General features: G+C 41.5%; 1 protein-coding gene across 2 annotated transcripts in view; it reads right to left on the bottom strand.

Annotated features, from left to right (window-relative positions):
• The window catches only part of PDSS2 (decaprenyl diphosphate synthase subunit 2), a 675726-nt gene that overhangs the window by 9144 nt on the left and 645863 nt on the right, over window positions 1-20719 (bottom strand). For both annotated transcript variants that reach the window (XM_085611218.1, XM_085611219.1), the window contains one exon: window positions 18400-18435. In XM_085611218.1, coding sequence (XP_085467344.1) covers window positions 18400-18435 — 36 coding nt within the window. The remainder of the gene's footprint in view (window positions 1-18399; window positions 18436-20719) is intronic.

Raw genomic sequence — 20719 nt, 5'->3', positions numbered from 1 at the left:
CATTCATCCAAGCCAACAAAAAGGCACAGGCACGCTCACATATGAATGGACTGGACAATCCTTGCCCTCCACTGGCACTTGACCAATTTAAACCCCTGGAGATATCAGAAACGATTAATGTTTTGAATTCCATCCGCTCAGGAGCCCCCAACGATTCGTGCCCTGTGCGGGTTATTAAACAAATTCCAGAAGTGATCGGAACAGCACTTATGCCCCTGCTGAAAGCCGTTTTTACTTCGGGCATATTTCCCAAAATTTGGAAGAAGGCCTTTGTTCTTCCCCTGTTGAAGAAACAGACTCTGGATCCTAAAGATCCCAATAACTAAAGGCCGGTCTCACGGCTCCCATTCCCTGCCAAAATTCTGGAAGAGGCAATGAACATCCAACTCAGTGCATTCAGTCTAACAACTCTCTGGACCCATCCCAATATGGGTTCAGAGCAGACCATAGCACTGAATTGGCCCTACTGAAATCCACGGAGGAGATTAGAGAGGCCATAGACAAGGGAGGCAATGCCATACTGATCCTGCTGGACCGGTCTGCGGCCTTCGACACGGTCCATCACAAAGTGTTGATGGACTGGCTGTCTGATGTTGGAGTCAAAGGTCAAGCAGGGAAACTCCTACAATAATTTCTATCTGATAGGTCACAAACTATGGATCTGGACGGTAATATGTCCAAACCGTATTCACTTCCATGTGGGGTGCCACAGGACTCATCAGTTAGCCCAACGCTCTTTAATATCTATGTGGCACCCCTGGCAGGAGTTATCAGGTCTTTTGGTTTCCAACTCACCTCCTACGCTGACGACACACAAATAGTGTTGTCACTGACTGAGGGTGGGGAAAAGGAAACAGGGGCGCGTTTCCATGACTGTATGAGTGCAATCTTGGGCTGGATGTCCTCCAATTGTTTAAAATTGAACTCTAGCAAGTCCAAGGTCATAAAGTTTGGGAACAATCCTCGTGTGTGGACACCTAAATGGTGGCTGGATGACCTTGGTTCTTGCCCCATACCAACAAGGAAAGCAAAAAACCATGGGGTATTGGTGGACAATAAACTCACCATGGGTGACCAAATAAGTATGTTGATCTCAGCATGCTGTCTGGTCCTAAGAATCATAAGAAAAATTAATTTTCTTTTGACTGAAAGCAGTCTCAAGACAGGGGTAACGGCCCTCATAATGTCGCGCCTGGATTACTTTAATGGCCTATATGTTAATGCCCAAAAGCAACACATCAATAGACTCCAACTAGCCCAAAATGCAGCTGCCAGATTGTTGTCAGGAACGCTGAAATTTGTCTCAGTAAAAGAGAAACTCAAGAAATTGCACTGGCTCCAGGTTAAACAAAGAACACGCTTTAAGGCACTATGCGCCGTTTTTAAGGCCATTAATGGAGCAGGTCCTGAGTTCCTTAGGTGCAAATTCCAATGGTATGTCCCCGGAAGAATGCTGCGGTCCACTGGAGCCAAACAAGTGCAAGTTTCGCTTTTAAAAAGGTCAATTGGGGAGGCAGGAGTTTTATCATCTGTGCCTCTAGAGCAATTGAACGAGCTTCCTTTTCATCTTAGGATTGTCCTCGGATCTCTTCTCCTTCAGGAAGGGGTTGAAGACATGGCTCTTCTCCCAGTAGCATACACTCTAGTTTCCCCAGTAGCCAGTGCTTAGCGCCAGGACACCCCAGGGTAACCGTGCGCTCTAAAAGTGCGATTAACATAACATAACATAACAAAAGCCAGGACATGAGTAAACGGCCGGAAGAGGGAAGAAACAAGCTGAAAAAGGAAGAACAGAGGACAGAAAAACAAGCAAGCCGAAAGGCAAAACAGAACGCAGAAAAACAAGCAGAAAAGGCATAACAGAGAGAAGAAAATGAGCAGAAAAGGCAAAACAGAGCGGAAGAGGGCAAAACAGATGACAGAGAAAAAGAGCAAAAAAGGCAAAACAGAGTGAAGAACAACAAGCAGAAAAGGCAAAACAGAGCTGAATAGGGCAAAACAGAAGGCAGGAAAACAAGCAGTAAAGGCAAAACGGAGAGCAGAAAAACGAGCAGAGGAGACACAAACAGAGGGCAGCAGGTAGCCGAGGGTAGAGGACTGCGGGCATGCTGGACAGGAGAACTGTTGCAGGGGGAGCTGGAACGAGCTTAGCTTAAACCTTGATGTTTTTAGCATATGAAAATGTCATGGTCTCTCAATTCAACAAAAGAATGTCCATCTTAGTATTGAAACAAAGATTGATGGAGTGATGTGAGTAGTCCAAGGGAGAGATGGGTTGAATGTCGACGTTTAGGTCTCATACAGTAAGTATCCACAAGACCATATTTAGGACTTAGAGAGAAGGACTCCGCTCTAAACAGTAAAAGAGGATCAAAGCTATAATAAGTCAGACACAATTGCCTGTTTGTGGCATAATACACCTATAGTGAATAGAGGAGCAAGGAATAGACCACGGCTCTAATACTGAAAATGGTGAGGAAAGAAACAATCACCGCTTTAAAAAAACGATAAAAACAAAAAGCCATTTGGAAGAGATTTTAAAGGAATGGAGAACGTTGTGCCCAGATAGACGGTGTCAAAAAAGAAAAGAAGGGTCAAGCCTATCCCTAGAGTGTTATTTTAAAAAAATCTCATGCAGAAGACTGCACTACAAATGAAGTGGTAGTGACAGTAACTTCATGAAAGCCCGTCAGTGCATTAGTAGTAGAAAACGTGAGGAAAAATGGTGCTCATTGCAATGCTATACCATAGAGCTGAAAGTTACTATGGTCAGCTAGATAGCAACTAAGCCCCTCAGTTATAGGAGTATCCAATTAGGCTGCATCTAGGATGGTCTGAATGGCTAAGAATTAGGGAGAAAATTAATAATCATTACTATGCTCTTTGCAAACAAAAGTATTGTCAAAAGAGCAAATTAAATGTACTCACTGAGTATATATTAAGTCACTGCTTGGCAGACGTGTAAATAGCATGGAGTGTGAAGTGCCTACAGTGCTCAATTGTGGTAGTGGTAAATCGCAGGATTCTGTGAATGGAGATGGAAGTTTACACGTGAGTTAGGTGGTAACGTTTACGTGGACAGCACATTGTCAAAGTATTATATGCTATCGTTCACTTTGAACCCCTATATTCCATTTTGTTTCACTTCAATATAAATTTGTAAATGGATATACACCTGTTGCTTTGATTTATTCAGCATTTTCATTTAACGTTTTCCCCTATAAGGTTTAACTAATTAAGTTGCGATGTCCCTCTAGGACATCACTGAATAACCAAGCATTATTACTATTGTTTTTTCCAAATGACTCCCATGTTGGCAACTTCATTTACCTTATAATAGATACCAAAGCCCACAAGGGACTATTGGTTTTCCCTTTTGTTCACTACAATGCTGATTTTAAGTAAGTGTTTAAGATATTCTTTCTCTCTTCCACGAAGGAGCTCGCCCTCTTCTGGTATTGCTCTGGCAGGTGTTTCATTAATTCCGCATCTCCTCCCAGTGTTGGTGGGCATAACTGTTATGCAGGGCATTCAAGCTTGTGATGCGCCATTGTGGTGCAGCTGCCCTTTCGAACTTCCTCCCCATTTCCATACTTTTGCTTTCTTTTGCTCCTTGTTTTTTAATCGTAACCTTTCTATGCTTTTATTCCTGATTACTTTGTTCCTGCTTGACATCGATGACCTCTTTTTCGATGTCCCAGCCCTCTCCCTTCAGTGATCTTGTCCTTGCTCGACAGATTGAGGTCTATCTGCGATGGAGTTTCCTTCTGCCACTGCATGGCATAGAGTGCCGATCTTTGCTTCTCACTTGCTCTCAACGCTTTTGGTCTGAACTCTGCACAAGCCTCAGAGCCCTCGCTGCTGTGGTCTCACGGCAGATAGAGATTACACACCTGGTGGTTGTCTCCCAGGGCAAAGTTGTGGTGGCACTCCAGGCAGAAGTGTTCTCCATCCTACTCAGAGCAGGGGGGCCCGACCCATGTATTCTACGGCCTTCTCTCGTCTGCCTTCAACGTGTTACACTTACTTCTGTGCCGTGATGCTTTTCCTCTAGATCTTAAATTTTTCGTTGACAACACTTTTTTTCCTTTCTGTTTTCTTTCGACATTTGTGGAGATTTCAGAGATGCTTCCAGACCAAACAGCAGAATAAAGAATCGGAAGATGGGAACCAGGCGCAGAGGCTTCCTGGGCAGGCATCTGATGTCAGGAGAAGGCTGGACTAAGCACGAAGTGGTGGAAACATTTGATGCCCCCCAAAAAAAAACATCAGTCACCTGTTTCGTTTGATTTACAAACATCGTTTTATTTGGACCCCTTAAAACATGTATTAAACAATCAAGTTACTTACCTCTGGTAACGCCTTTACTGGTAGAGACAGGATATCGCCACAGATTCCTTACCTTTGAATTCTCCCCAGGTGCCATACGGGAACCAGAAATTATTTCAGCAGTACCTCTGCGTGTCGGTAGAGGGAGTCGTGAAACTCCGTAGTGACGTCGTCCACTGGATGTGATGTCGACGGAGTCTACATGACCTTTGACGCGCTGATGTCAGTTTCTACCATGACTACTTTCCGCGCCAAAATCGCGGAGCCACTTATAGAAACTGCCTATGGAAAAAGTGTGCCAAAAAAAAGGAACATCTTTGTGTGAAGTAAGAACGAACCCCCAAGGAAGGAATCTCAATGCTAAGAAAGGGATCTTTTAGGTAAAAGGAAACCAGTTCGCAGAACGGGGAGGTAGTGAGGATCGGAAAGTAATCTGCGGCTAGATCCGGTCTCTGCCAGATAAGGCGTTACCCAAAGTAAGCAACTTGTTCATCTGATCGAGACATCTAGCCGCAGATTCTTTACCTTTGCATCAGATACCATAGTAATACCATGGCCGGAGGAGGATCTGCAAACTGATCCTACTAAAAATCCCTGACCAGAACTAGCCGGTCGTGGAACAAGAGAGAAGAGGTCAGAGGCACAGCTAAAGCCAAATTTGGGAGGGGCTAATTCTTCCAGCAATAGGCAGTGGAGATGCAGGGGCTCTTAGAAGGGGTGAAAAAACAACAAAGCCTCATTACAAGCAAATGGTCTTTTAAAGACCTGTGAAGTATTCGGGTGCGGCTGTGTGTGCGCCCGGGAAGCTGTCTCAGCCCGGGCTGCCACACACCATAAGAACTGTGGTAAAGACGACAGGCAAGTGAAGTCATTAAGGCATTGAAAAGCATGGGAATAGCTTCACCGATGGCAGTGGAACAAATATTTGTCGAAAGACAACTGCTAATATAAACATAAATACTACTTGCTCCCATAGTGGTATCTGAACCTATGCTCTGCCAGGACTTAGGGAACCAGAGTCAACAGGCAATGGCACTGAGCTATAGCTCTTTGCAGTTGAAAGCCATTATTTTAGCCAAACCGGCTCTGTAAAAATACAGAGAAAAGGAGGATCCAAGAACCCAACTTTGATGAGGATAGAACTGATCAATGCTTTAATAGAAATTTGTCGAAGACAACAACAGCTATTGCTAGAGAAACAACTCTTGTCCTAAGAAAAAAACTGCCAGAGATAATGTTAACACCTCTGGGATCATCTAGAATATATAATATATAACACACAAAGGAGGAAAAGCGAAAATAATATCCCATGTAACGACAACAGGAAATATATATATATATACCTATATATATAGAGAGAGATATATATAGATATATATATATATATATATAGATAGATATACTTGAAGATGAAGGATCACAAGAAAACAACAGCCAGCCAGGGCAAAAATCTGGATCCCAAAGGATACAATGAGTCACAAAGAAATAAAATATCCAAGAAAGAAGTGACTCAAACAGATAGATTCACCAAAGAACAAAAATATATTTCCACTACAACGTTTCAGCTTCCGCCTTCCTCAGGTAGTACAAGATGGTTTGCTCTGTGGCTGCACAGATGACAGCTGAATTTTCAAAAAGCATCATGAGTGAAGATTCCATTTGGAATGTGGAATCAATGCAGTCCAGAGAGCTCTTGAGATATGCAGTAATCAGGTTGTGTTGTCAGTAATGTTCAGTCCATCTGGATGCAGTGATTTTAAACGGTACATCCAGAAGTTTTCCCTGGAGTCCAGTAGTTCTTCCTTTGAAACATGTTCCACGGGGAAAATCTTCAAATCTGATAGTGAATGATCCACAAGGTTAAAATGATTGGCTACAGGCTGGTCAATTTTCTTATTAATTATTGCAGATTTGTGGTTCCTGAATCGTGTACGGAGGTCATTCACTGTTTGGCCTACATATTGCTTTTTACAGCTTTGCCGTTGGCACTGAATCACATAAATAATGCATGTTGAGCGACATGTAAGATGCTGCCTTATTGCATAGGTCCTTCTCGTAACAGAACTAGTTGCAGATGATGTTTGTAAAAGATATTCACACGTGATGCACCTTTTAGAGTCACAGCAATGAACCCCTGCATTTGTTACAGCTTGCTTGAGTTCAGCTCTCACAATAAGAGATCGTAAATTTGGAGCTCTGCGGTAAGCAATGACTGGTGGTTTTGGAAAAACCTTTTGCAATTTTTCACAAGTGGACAGTAAGGGAAATGTTTTTTGCATTATATTTCTGTAGTTAGGAGCTGATGGATGATAGTCCACTACAAATGGAGTTCTGTCACTTTTGTTTCTGCCGTTGGTATTCGAAATAAGTGCTTCTCTGGGTATCTGCAAAGACTTGTCAATTTGTTGCTGTATGATATGCAGAGGATAGCCTCGCCTTTTAAATAATGTAGCAAGCTCCTGTAGATGGTCTTTACAGGTTTCCTCATTGCTGCAGATGCGTCTTATTCTGAGTGCTTGGCTGTAGATGATGCTCAGTTTAGTGTGGTGTGGGTGACATGAAGTCCAGTTTAGATACAAATGAGCATCTGTAGGCTTGTGGTACAGATCAGTTGTAATTTTGTGTTCATGAATGGTGAGTAGCACATCCAGAAAAGGGAGATGAGGATTCTGTTTAGTATTGCTGCTGGTAAATTTGATGGTAGGATGGATATTGTTGATATAAGCTGTAAATTGTTCCAATGTTCTACTTCCTGAATTCCATATTATAAATATGTCATCAATGTATCGTAGCCATACCAGTGGTTTGATGCTAGAAGTAGCAAGTATACAGTTCTCTAGTTTGCCCATGAAGATATTTGCATAGGATGGAGCCATCCGAGTACCCATGGAAGTCCCTTGTATCTGCAGATAGTGTTTTCCATTGAATGTAAAATTGTTGGATTTAAGGATAACTCTTGCAAAGTTGGTAAGCACATTTGTTGATGGCTTTTTCACAGTTCTTTTATTAAGAGCTTCAGATAATGCCATAAGCCCATCCTCATGTGGTATATTGGTGTATAATGATGTAACATCAAATGTAGCCAGAAGAGTATCATCATCAAATGTGTAGGTTTGGTTTAATTTTTCAATAATCTGAAGGAAGTGACTGGTATCTTTAACAAATGATGGAAGTTCCTGTACAATGGGCTGGAGGTGCAGGTCGACAAATAAAGATAGTCTCTCAGTGGCTGTGTCATTGCCAGAGATGATGGGACGGCCAGGATTGTTCATTTTGTGAATTTTGGGAAGCATATAAAATCTCCCAGGTCTTGGTTTGGGATGAACAAGTATATCTGCTGTTGTTTCATCAATGAGGTTTAAGCTCCTGTATCTTACAACCATGTTCTTAATTTCTTTGTTCTTAGTTTCTTTGAACTTCTTTCTTGGATATATAGATAGATATAGATATAGATATATATATACCATAGACAGAAGCCGTCACTACGATGCTGTCATAAATATATATGAGGACCGAGTTGAGTAATTGTCAAGATAGTACTAATTAACGAGATGGAAAGTGTGGAGGACATTACACACCCCAGTAAAGAAATGGCTGCTGAAGCTTTTAAACCAGTGCTAACTGACTGAGTATCCCACAATCAGGCCGCTGATATCATAATCTTGAAAGAAGACAGCGGGTGTAAATAAAACCTGCTAGTACAGAAAAAACAAAGCCACAACTTGGACCTACAAGATGGTCAAGGTAAAATAGAGACCAACACACAGAAGACTTAGAACAGGTATCCAGCATTGCATTTGAACGTAAGTTATACCAGAAAGAGCTGGACCTGGCTGAAGTATGGATTGAAAGGAAAAATACATAATGCACTAGGGACAAAACCCCCCACGAAAGTGGAAGTCCGAAAACTAAAAACAATTGATTAAATCTGAATCAACAGAAGAAATTGCAACCTATAGAATAGCAACAATTGTTGATTATACGAAATAATGTCTCTACAGGGAGTAGGAGACAAGAAAATCACCGGACGCTATAAGGCTAGGCACAGCTACAGCCTTCATTATACTAATGTATATGGGCATCTTCCATAGGAAGTGAGGTACACAGCAAGAGGGATATATCCCCTTATGAAGAAAGTAACCCTAACAATAACACAGAAGCGTTATAACACACCCTGCAGGACTAGAGATATGATGACACCATGTAGAATAGAGTGAAAGGAACTGACCAGGGAGATTGTGTCGGAAGGGCGCCACCCATCCCCATTGCGTACTAATCCCAAGAAAAAGCTGAACCATAATGTTGAGGGAACATGCATAAACAACTAGAAATGCACCGTAAGATGGAAGATAGTCATTAACACAGAAGATGGCTTCATGGTGGCACCTTAAGAATAAATATTTAGAAATCTTGATGCCCTGGGTAGTGTGTTAACTCTCGTATAATAGGAAAAGAACAAGACTTTGCCTCAATGCGATAAGTAAGTATCACAGATGTTCTTGCGGTGAAGAGTCAGTGTAATGACAAGACCAGCGGTGCGCCTTGAACATTACCTGCACAGACGAGCAATGTAGGCAAGATGCCACAACAAGGAAGACCAGCTGGGTACAAGGATGAAGGAAAAAAGCATATTCTATAGAGAACACAAGAAGGAATTTGAAACTGTGTACCAGTGGTGCCGGAAAGACCAGCGGCAGAGCCCATCCTTCTGAGGTATAGTGAGGGCAGCTCGCTAAAGAAGTGCAAGGATGCCCGATGTGGAATTGTGTTACCACTTGTCACACTGCTCTGCTTGAAAATTAAGAGTCTCTCTGGAGTAGTAGAATAAACCCAGAAAGAGAAGCATAAGTAATGCTCTTTAGATTGAAGCAAGAAGAAACAAGAGATTCACCTTAAATAGGCGAATGTGCAAAGCGGTGAGCCATGCACAAAGTCTCCTAGGGAGTTATAACTGTAAGCTCCCTATAAGGAACACTAAAAGTACCACAAATGTACCTAGTAATGCATACAAGGCATACAAAAGATGCTCTACATAGAGCAGGGAACATACCATACAGGTAACTATCTCTTGGGCATCAAGCCCATCTTCAGAGAAAAAGAAAACACAAAAGTTCCAACAGTAGTTAAACCCACTCAGGGACACAAAGAAAATACCTTCCAGAAAGCAGAAGATAAAAGCTGTCAACGACAGGCCTTACGAAATATTAATACCTGCACAAGGCAGGGACACCTCACTGGGTGCCAACAGAAGGTGGGATGATTCCTCGGAATCAAAAAAGGGTGGGAAAAATCTACATGGGTAGGCAGTGGAGGAGAGCTGAAGCTTGCTCTCAACAGACGCATAGCACTCCACTCTGGTATGGGCCCATCTGTAAGAAGAATCAAAGATAAGCATCCCCCCGAGTAATCATAGTAATCCCACATCTGGGGTAGAGTCACCCCGGCTCCAGAGAAAGCATGGAGGCAAGAGGTGGACTCTTGCGCTGACCCCTCAGCCGGAGATTGGGAGAGGGTGTCGGAAACGCAGGGCCTACTTGGTGAAGTCAGGGGGCTGCAGCCTGCGCTTCGATGTCTTATACTTCAACGTCGAGTGCGACCGGCGCTCGCTGTAACAGCTTCTGGATCGGTCTCGCGATCGCTCCCAGGACCTTGAACGAGACCGACGATGACGTGGGGCTTCCGCCAGTAGCGCCAGGGTCTTCATGTGCCATTCCTGCAACGCCTTTGGGAGAAGACGACAGCAGGAGCCACAATCCTCAGAGTCGTGGTGCTCCCCGAGGCACCACATACAAATAGTATTGAGGGTCTGTCGTCGACATCTACCTTCCACAGGACCCACAAGGTATGAACCCCAAGGACATGAGATAAAAAAGAGGACACACTGTTCCTTAGACAAAAAAAATATCGAGACAGGCCAAAAAAACGGCCTGAGGAATTGCTCCGGAGTCGTGTTGGAAGCGCAGAAAAGAAGGAACTGACGTCAGCGCGTCGGAAGGGGGATCATATGGACTCCGTCGTTGTCACATCCGTTAGACGACGTCACTACGGAGTCGCACGACACCCTCAACTGATGCATCGAGGTACTAGTGAAAATTGTTCCAGATCCAGTCTGACACCTAGGGAGAATTCAAGGGTAAGGAATCTGCAGCTAGATGTCTCTATCAGATCAGCTGTAATAAATCCGCAGTCTGGGAATAAGCATGGTCAATACCACCAACAAATTTTACTCAGCTGCCCAACACCTCCAGCTTTTACATAGGCTTCCGCTGAAGCAGGAATCTCTTTTATTTTCTAATGTATTATTCATCGTGTCCTGGAGGGTATGGTGCCTCACTTCTTCTGGGATAAGATGACACCTTACCTCCCTAGCCGCATCCTCCAGTCTGCTCATTTTGTTATTTGTAGGAATGGGAGGATGGATACTTTGTTTGTTGACTCCAAATCTGTGTAATGCCATGCCACGTCCATTGTGATTAGTGCCTTATTAAGCCAACACATTGGTAAACTTGTGGACAAGTAACTCATGGTATGCACTATTAAATGATCAATCAGCACTTCTGCAATTAATTCCATTTCATGCAGAAATGAGTCTGCACACGAAATAGAATTAGACCGATAGGGCCAGAGGTGCCAAAGAAAAACAATGGCGGGCGAGAGATATACAATTGTTAAGTCTGATGAGTGGCAAACTCCAGCAGAGAAATGTGTAACCCTGATAAATTCTGGCATGGAAACACCTGGCCTACCATTTGACCCGAATACAATATAACAGGATTTTGCAATTTGCTTTGAAGAAAATAATAGCTTGATTATATCATGCCTAATAAACTTTCTGCAATTCAGATTCACCAATCACCTACTACAGTGGGCCAAATTCACAAAATGTTTTACTCAACTGAATACAAAGTGAGTGCATACGAAGTTGAATTTGCGTTAGAAATTTTGGATTTGTGGGCTTTTCTGATCCAAATACCACTTCACACTGAAGAAATTTACGAATGGTGGACTATTAATACAGGAATTTATAATTAGGGTTGGAAAAATGGGTGTTTCTGTTCCAGCGTTGTGGCCAAATGGGATGTGGCAAGGGCCCACAAAAATGGAAGTTTGTGGATATTCCCATACCTTTCCAGTGTTTTTCCACATGCACACTTAACTTCGGGCCAAAAGAAAACTGGAATAAGTGTACATTTTACTAGTGAAAAAATCCCAAATATCCAAGATTTATTATGCAGGGAAAGGGATTTCTAAACAGGTAAAGATATTTTCCACAAGGGATACAATGAAAAAAATATATGTACATGAACAAATGCATATGCTTCCTGTACATTCCACTGTGCCTGTGAGGCATCAGCCCTACGAAATGTACGAAGAAATATAGGGAATAAGGAATAAACATGGGAATTTATGACTTATTTACATTTCAAGACATGCTGGGTGGTACTTTGGTGCATTCCATGAAAGCATGGGAATCCATACAAACCTCCAGGGTTTGAAGTTCGAAACTAGTTTTGCTAATAGGGCCTACGTTCTTATGCTTCCAGGGCCCAATTCGCAGAAACTTTTGATTTTTGGAAAAAAAACTGATATCGAAGCATCAATATTTGCATCTGTAGTTCACGTAAATTTCCACATTTTTTGGCACTGATACAGATTGTTGGAGCAAGTTTGCAATTCCATGCAGGTTGCAGATTTCCACGCACACTAGTATCACTCTGTGCGTACATCTATGGATTGTCAACAGACAAGCAGCTACATCATGCAAGAAGAAAATGATTAGTCGCACATTTGGTAAAGTGTTACTTTTGTACGCAGGAAAATATTTTTTACTTATGGAGGAACACCTTGCCCACTCACTGCTCCCACATTCTCTAAGGAATACAAGGACATTCCCTCCACTACTCTTCCCTCTCTACTCTGGAAAAGCACCTACTCCTATCTGCTGCAACAAAAGTTTTATGAGCATTCTCATGGTAGGCAATGATCTGAAAAATATTTATTAATTCTCCAAATCCTCCCTAATATGGTCTTCCACGTCCCTATGACTGAAGATAGCATTGTGGAAAAACAAGAGAACTAGGGGCCAGATGTACCACACATTTTACCGGTCGCAAAAGATACCAACCCTATTTTGCGAGTCTGTAACCTATTACTGACTCGCAAAATACGGTTTGTAACTTGCCATTAAGAAGGGGCATGTAAAGGGCGTTCCTTCCTAATAGCAAGTCACACTGGTATGTATGAATGTTTTGCAACAGGGAACGCGGTCGCAAAACATTTGCAGATTAAGCGATTCGCAAATGGGAAGGGGTCCTCAAGAGACCTTCTCCTCTATGTGAATGGGGAGGCCAACATGTTTTCAAAGCAGGCAGTGGTCCCACGGACCACTGCAGAAAAAATGTAAAGAAAACTTTTAATTTCTATTTTTGAAATGAATCCCGTTTCCTTTTAAGGAAAACGGGTTGCATTTTAGAAAAAAAGAACTAGAAAAGCAGTCACAGACATGGTGCTCTACTGACCCCAGCAGGCCGCCATCCCTGTGAATGCCCGCCATTCCTAATGGAATGTAAATTGGGACCTGACGCTTGAATATTAATGAGGCAGGTTCCTTGTGACCCATTTGGGAATCTCACACAGTGTCTGAGACACTGTTGTACATCAGGTTTGTCGACTCGCAAATTGTAAGTCTCTAAAAATCACAATCTTCAAGTCCTAAAACCTGACAGTCCAACATGTGGCCCAAAGTTCCATCAGTTGAACCTGATTCTGTGACTCTGAACAAAGACATTGAATGCTTAAAGAATACTTTTATAAGTTGCACAAATATGTATTTATATAAGGACCTATGACTTCAATGGGTTTCAGTGGAAATAAAAACACAAAAGTATCTAATGATGGGTTCAATAGATGGCATGTGCCACTCAATACTTCGCTTAATTGATAGGCATTAAAGGGTATCATCATATGGCATGGCCCTCTCAGCATACTGAGAGCCACATGTCATGGGATGAGCACCTTTAGGTCCTATTGTTATACACTTTAAAAAAAAAAAAGTTTTCGAAGATTCTGTTTATTCAGTCCACTGAACAGCTCATACATGCCATTCCACTCACGTAGAACATTATTAAAGAGGTAACTACATGCATGAACATGGTGCAGACATAAGTGGTTACATTAACTTCTAGAGGAAAATTAGATAATGTGTTATACAACTGGCAATGCGCCAACATAAATTATGTGTGAGTTTTAAACCAAAACTGATAACAATCTAATTTTGTGCAACAATTCATGAAATACCCACAAACCTCCACTTTTATGATTGTCTTTGAGGCCTTCTGTACACACTGTGGTATTTTACTTACAATGACGTCTGTCCAGAATTAACTGTGAAAATGTGGAATGCACAGTTGATACCTCTTTCCTGAACTATAATGCAACCTAAAACTTATTATTATTGCCAACCCTGTAGAAACATTAAGAAAAGAACACACTGAAACTAAAATATTTGATTAGGAAGTTTTATAAATTGCAACTCTTGCAAACCGAAATATTTCCTGCCCTTAGCAAGATAGCAAATGAATTAAATAGTGGGAAAGAAGAAGGCCTTCATTTTTTGTGCTGACTCCAAATTGATCAGGTGTTAAGTCTAAAGGAATGCTCAAGTGAGTTCTGAATTTTGGGAACCAAGAAAGAAAATAAACCATTTCCCATCAGCAAGCATGAAGGATGAGATGGGCAGGGCAATAGGGAGAGATCCAAACCTTCAGAAAAGTAGACTTAAAGTATTCTCATGTCAAATGGGCAAAAGCACAACGTTCTAATGACAAGACACTAGTGAAATATGTGAAGCTGGTTCAAAATCAAGTCTATGATTAAAACCAACACCAAACATTGCAGTGTTACATCAGATGTCACGGAAAAAGCAGCAGGTTCAAGTAGTGACCACTCCTATAACCTAGACAGAAGGACACAGCAGCAGAGATGGTAGCACTGCCAACATATGTCTGCCCACCAGGGGGTAAAGTAAGAAGGATCTCCTATAAAACTTTCAAGGTGAAAGAGCAAGTGGAGGCCACCAAACCAATAGGAGTGGCCAAAACGTGTGTTGTCAAGTTTGAATCTGAAATACCTAGCAGGAAATACAAAGATGGGAGGGACCCAAGAGGGAAAGTCAAAAGGATAAAAGCCAATTGTAACGTAATTCTCATGATCTAAGCCTTATTCAAATTCAGTTAATAGCTATCACGAAAAGCAGCAAGAAACCCAAAACCTCTCTTTAATCAGAGTTAGAGTCATGTGTTGCCAGCATGAGTGAAAATATCAATACAAGGAATGCAAGAAGATAAAAATACACCTTAAACGGGATAGTATCAAAGATGGGCCCTACGGGTCACTGAAGGTCCCACAGCATAACGAGCAAGTAAAAGGAGTAAGAGAGAAGGCCTCAGTCGCATCTGACAGAAATGAGATTCGGGCAAACACTCTGTCCTGGATACTGATCAGGGTGAGTATGGAAATAAGGATGGGACGGCCAATGGTGCTGAATGTTGCAGATTGTTTCATAAGGATCAGGGCTGCAACATTTCACCCCCACAGCATCTCAGCCCACAAGTATTCAAGAGCAGAAGAATACTCTAGAGAGGCCAATTCCAGCACCATGACTGCTTTTTCAACATGTTTCACAATAATAGGAAGAAGGGAAATGGAGAAGATGTTGGAAGGGACCTCAAGCACAACTGCTTCTAAGAGTGCAGCCTATGGCTCTTTGAAAACTATAAGGCACAACCTCATACTAAGGGAGTATTTCGGAACAGAAGAACGAAAACAAGCATTGGCATAGCCAATAGGTCTCGCCTTTGGGACCTTTTAAGTGTTTAGCCATGCAACAGTTGCATAACTAAATACTTATAAGGTCCCAAAAGCGAGACCAATTGGCTATGCAAAGCAGCCGTGCGGCCGCGAAAGTGAAAGTGATCGCAATCGCGATCAAACATCAAAGCGGCCATGCGTCCGCGAAAGTGAAAGTAATCGCGGTAAAGCGCGGCGCGCGCCCCCGCGCACATGCACTGTAGCTCTAGGCTGGCCTGGTAGCACTTTTGGAGCCCTCACAATAAGTCTTGCCAGACCAGCGCATGCGCTGGGTCAGGCGAGACCTAAACAGTAGATACAACAGTGTTTGGAATCACAAGGATCCAAGGCGTAACAACAAACCAGCACAAAACACAGAGATGAATAAGGTGAGAAATGCAGCAGCATCACAGGATCATCCGGCTTCAAATTGATGCAACCAGAGAAAAGAGAAAGAAGAACACCACAAACATAATGGCCATGAGCGATCATAATTTTAGAGCTAACCGTTATGGCCTTACAAATAAATCAGTCTAGAAGGAAGTCAACAGAATGCCTTAGAGGCAAGCAGACTGCTTTAAAGGCCCAGCGGATAGCCTGGCTGCTTGGCAATGGACAATAATTAATTCAAGAGAGCCATAGCTTGCATGGTATCAAAGTATTAATTGGGTAGTGAAGTAGGTACTGCTTTAGATGGATGATATAAACAATCAATCAGGACGTGCTGTCTACACCACTTACTGATCCTTATAAAAACATTGTGCAGCAAGTCCTGAAACAAGAAGTACAAAGAGGTTTGTTATACATCATGAGAACTATTTCTAAAGCACGACAAATACTCAGTTGGGTTTCCTGGCGTTAAATAAGAGAGCTAGCAAATAATTAGAGAAGGCTGAAGAGCCATGTTTTGAAACCTCTACGGAAGCCCCAATAGTTGGGATTCCCTTCTCAGAAATAGGGATTCTGTTGTCAGAGATTTCAACAGGTTATTCCACACTTCCAGAGAAGGAAAGAGAAAGATATTATGCCTTTCTACGTACTTTTATTCTAAGTGACAGATCATCTCAGAGCTTAAGGCTCTGTTTGGAACTTACACCCTATGTTTCTTAGATACTAATAGGGACAATTTTGTAAATGGCTCTATAAGCCATTCAAGAAGGTTCTTAAGACCGGACTCTTTGACTGAACCCTAGCGCCCAGACAGATCAGCAGCCACCCCCCCTCGTGCCTTGAGACCCTCACGGGTGAGTAGCCATGCTATACGAACCTATGATCGATTGTTTGAAGCTACGCAAGCCATTTTGAACAAAATTCTTTGCTTTAGAGGATGCCAGTCCAGTTCTTTCAGAGCTGCTGACACAGAGTCAAACTTCCTTCTATAAGTGATCAGCTTGGTCCCCAATTCTGTACCTGTTGAAGTTTGGGCAAACGGGACAAAGTCTCTTTTGGAAGACCCAGATATAGTGCGTTATAGTCGTCCAGATGAGACAGAACCGAATTAGGGCCTGGACTACTGGAATATGTGCCTGTTTAGGGAGAAATGGCAGAATCGTTCGTAAAAGTCTTAGCTGGAGAAAACGGGCAACAAAAACTGCATTTACTTGCTTGTCCAGGTTTAGTTCTGAGTCAGTGATGACACCTACGTTTTTCCCACAGTGGCTGGTATGGGAGGATCCCCAGGCTCACTCGGCCACCAGGCTGGAGAATTTATAAGTCCTAGCAGACCAAAACCAATGAGCTTGGTTTGTTCTCCGTTCAATTTCAGAGCATTTTTACACATCATTTGCATTACGCCTTGCATGCAATCAGAAAAATTACTGGCAGCGATGGTGTCTTCTGACACCACAATTTGGGTGTCGCCTTTATGCAACATCATAGAAGAACTACATTTCCTGGTTAGGGAGGACACTGGGCAGACATAAACAGAGAACTAACTTTGAAAACTAACTGAAATATAAGTGAAGAAACTTTGACTCATCAAATTACGGCTGTAGAAAATGAGGAGGTTGGACGTGGGTGCAGTGGTGTGGAAAGCATTTAGATCTGCAAGATAAAAGGAGAGACACTGTTCCAACAATAGAGTGAACGCGGCAATTTGTTACGCTTCATGGGAGTCAAATGGCTCCTACAGAATAAGAAACTTCCCCATATTGTAAATGTCAATAAAATCTTGAAAGATAAAGTAAATTCTCCAGTTGCTGGCAGGGTCTAAGTCTCCTCCCAAATGCACTACTGATTTGTTTTTCACACAAGTACTACCTACAATCCTCCCCAAGCAACTTCTTGAAGGGTGTTGGGGGGGAATACTTCTCTGATCTTCTCTATCCTTATTTCTACACTACGTATATCCACACTAGCCTTTAAAAAAACAAATATTAACCATAAAAACAAAACAAAATAATTTAATCTGGCATTAAACTGCAGTGAAGGCAAGATTCTACCAACAAACAAGAAACAATTTCGGACAGAACTTAATTTTTTGCCCAAAATATTTCGCTCAGACCGCTAATTGAGAAACATGCTTTCGAAGGTAAGAGATTCTTTACATGATTCATTCCAAACAGACTAAATAAAACTGCACAACCTAGTAATCTCGCAATTATTCTACGTATTTTTTTTTTAATGGATTTAGAGTTAATTTTAGGTTCTTTTTTTATGGGATTATTTATTTGCATAGAACTAGCAGGTGAAACTGATGGTCACCTACAGTGCTGTACAATGTATATGGAGTAATTAAAAAAATAGTATTTTGTGCGAAACACACATAACTGTATTTATAATACAATTTGTATTAGAAGAGAAACTCCGGGTTAAAATCGACTTGTAAACACGTGTTTGCCTAAACGTCTTCAAGACCACCTGAAATTAACCAACAAAAAGTAATTTAAAAAAAACTGACATGTTTCACGCACAAAAGGTAATGTTATCATTCTAACCAATAAACCAAACACGTACTCGTAAGTGCACCCAATTATAAGCAAATATTTGTGTCTGTATTCACAATATGATTTAAATATATTTTATTGATGTATATTAAAGTGAAGCATGGCGAATGTATGCATTTGCCAAGGCACGTACAAGCGCCAACCGTTAAAGCTTAACCCTCCCATTACAAACACATCCACTCATATGAAGGTATATATCGGTTATGGGCCTACCGGAGAGCTCAATTTGAAATAATGCATGTGAAAAAGTTTAATTTTGCAAAGTGACTTTATATACCTTAGTGAAGTCGACCATGCTCCCTTTCAGCCGTGTCTGAAAAATAAAATCGAAGACAATTAGAAATTGTTTATAAAGAAAAATGAAATTGTTTTGAAAGAAAAATAATCAATGCATAAACTCCTCAAAAGAATCAACGTGACTAAAAGATATTAAGCGTGTCCGAGTAGTGTCCAGGATCTGGACCCAATGTTCCATCGACTTTGTGAAAGGCATAGAAATTCCGCAAATGTGTCTCTCAAACAAAATTAAAGCAACTAAATAATTCCTTAAATAAATAAAATTAAAGAAAGGAAAAACTACCTACCTACAGCATTAACATATCTATTTTCCTACTGCATTCATTTACATTGAAACTCTAATCTAAAACGAATCTCTTCTCTAGGAGAGAAGATACATCTTAGCATCTCATATGCTCCTACTGGCTATTTTTATGGTCTTGGCTAGAAAAAGCATAAGCTGTCTCACCAACCTCATGTAATAGAAAAATCATAAATAAAAATGCGCACATATACACATTCATTCATAAAACAAAGATGCTTTCCGTCAGCTCTTTTTTTATCCATGATCTGTCCAGCTGTAATTAACATTTTGCTTCCGCCCACCATAGCATACAATATGGGAAATGGGTCGGCCTACTTCAGCCATTGGCTCTCTTGCACTGCTAGAGACTTTTTTTGCCTGGTCACAAGCGCACATGCACATACACAGTAGAAAATTGTAATGCCAAGGTTTCAGAGCCAATATTTCCTTTACCAATGCTATTCTCTTTCCATTTCTTTTTTCATTCTTTAAACTTTTTTATACTCTCGAGTAATCTTTGTCTATTGAACTATATCTAGAGGTTACAGTAATTCAAAGCCAATAAAATTATTTTCTGCACCAATGAGACTCCTATCCTTTTTACCTGTGATGGGCCATAAAACTAAAAAGGGTTTCTATACCAGTTCTACCTAAAAACTGCCTAAAAGGACACACTTCTATGATTCTATAAAAATTATATGCAGCAGTTAACTTTCTTTTTTTACTTCTATTTTTTTACTGCATGCGTGTGGCCATCACATCAGCGTACCAAGGCCATACCTACTAGTTTTAGCAATGTTTGTTTCATTGTAGGAAAGTGGGGAGGTCTTGAAAAATTGTTGCAGGCTCATCATACTGGAAACTCCCACTTTGCCTAGTAGCAACTGCTAGGTGGTGGGAGTGCTCTGTAACAATCTATGGAAACGTTCAAACTGTTAGTCGGGAATTTTTCTTTAATATTAGATGCAGACAGCTTAATGGGATGCTAATATTGTACACTACAACGTGGTTAGCCAATGTGCGGTCTTCACGTCTATATTATTCCAATATTTCAAAATAAGATAAACCTCTCAATTGTGGAGTGATTTCTTCCTCACAAATAATTTATACTCGGGTCAATTCACATGGTCTTAATAAGGGTAATGGTTAAAGCATTTAAAGGATTTGAGCACCAATCTCTTGGGACACACCTCAATTGCTCAGTACACTACGTTCCGTTCTGGACACTGTTCCACTACTGTTTCCATCGGAAGCATATCCTAATCCCAATACATTCACTCCCTTGAATTGGCCTATGTGCAAGCCTCATCCACTTACTGTCAGCAGAAAAGCGACAGCTTGCCAAACCTTGCATCAGAGTTGCTTATTAGAGACTCAAGGCCAGGCTTTTATTGGCCAACATCTAGATAAGCAGCAACTTGCCTTTTGAGCCGACTATCACTTATAGCAGATACCTTACATTAGCCCCTTCAATTAATCCTGGACACTCAGCTTTGCAGTGTCTCCATAACACCTGTTGGTGAATTTAATATACAATTTCCTTTCTAGAAAGGCTACATTACTCCTCTTGTAAGGCCCTGGTCTCAAAACACCTTGAGTGCTGGTCTGTGTTGCTGCAGCATTTCCTTAATCCACCAGATTAGCTAACACCTGGATCAGTTCCCCTCTCTGTACATTACCTGGAAGGCTATACACTGCAAAGTGAAACTGTTTAGCCCCTTAATCTTCTATGTCTCATTGAATAAATTGGTGCCATGATTTCTCATCCCATAAGCAGCTCTTTACTTCACTTCATCAGGGATACTGGTGTATTGCCCCCTGGACCTTCATCCCAGTTAATTCCGGCAGTGAAAGACACAGTGGCAGAATACAGCCTGCAGAAGGCTAATTTCACTGTTCTGGGCGAGTTAAACCTTCATTTGGAAGACAGTAGTTGTGAAAATCCAAAGAATTTAGTAAAAGACCTTGCGGCCATTCCAGTTTACACAACGAGTTATGCTCCTTATGCACCAAAAAA

This window comes from Triturus cristatus, chromosome 6 (assembly GCF_964204655.1).
Source record: "Triturus cristatus chromosome 6, aTriCri1.1, whole genome shotgun sequence".
NCBI classification, from domain to species: Eukaryota; Metazoa; Chordata; class Amphibia; order Caudata; family Salamandridae; genus Triturus; species Triturus cristatus.
Note: the sequence above shows the minus strand (reverse complement) of the source record. Positions and strands in the feature narration are given on the sequence as shown.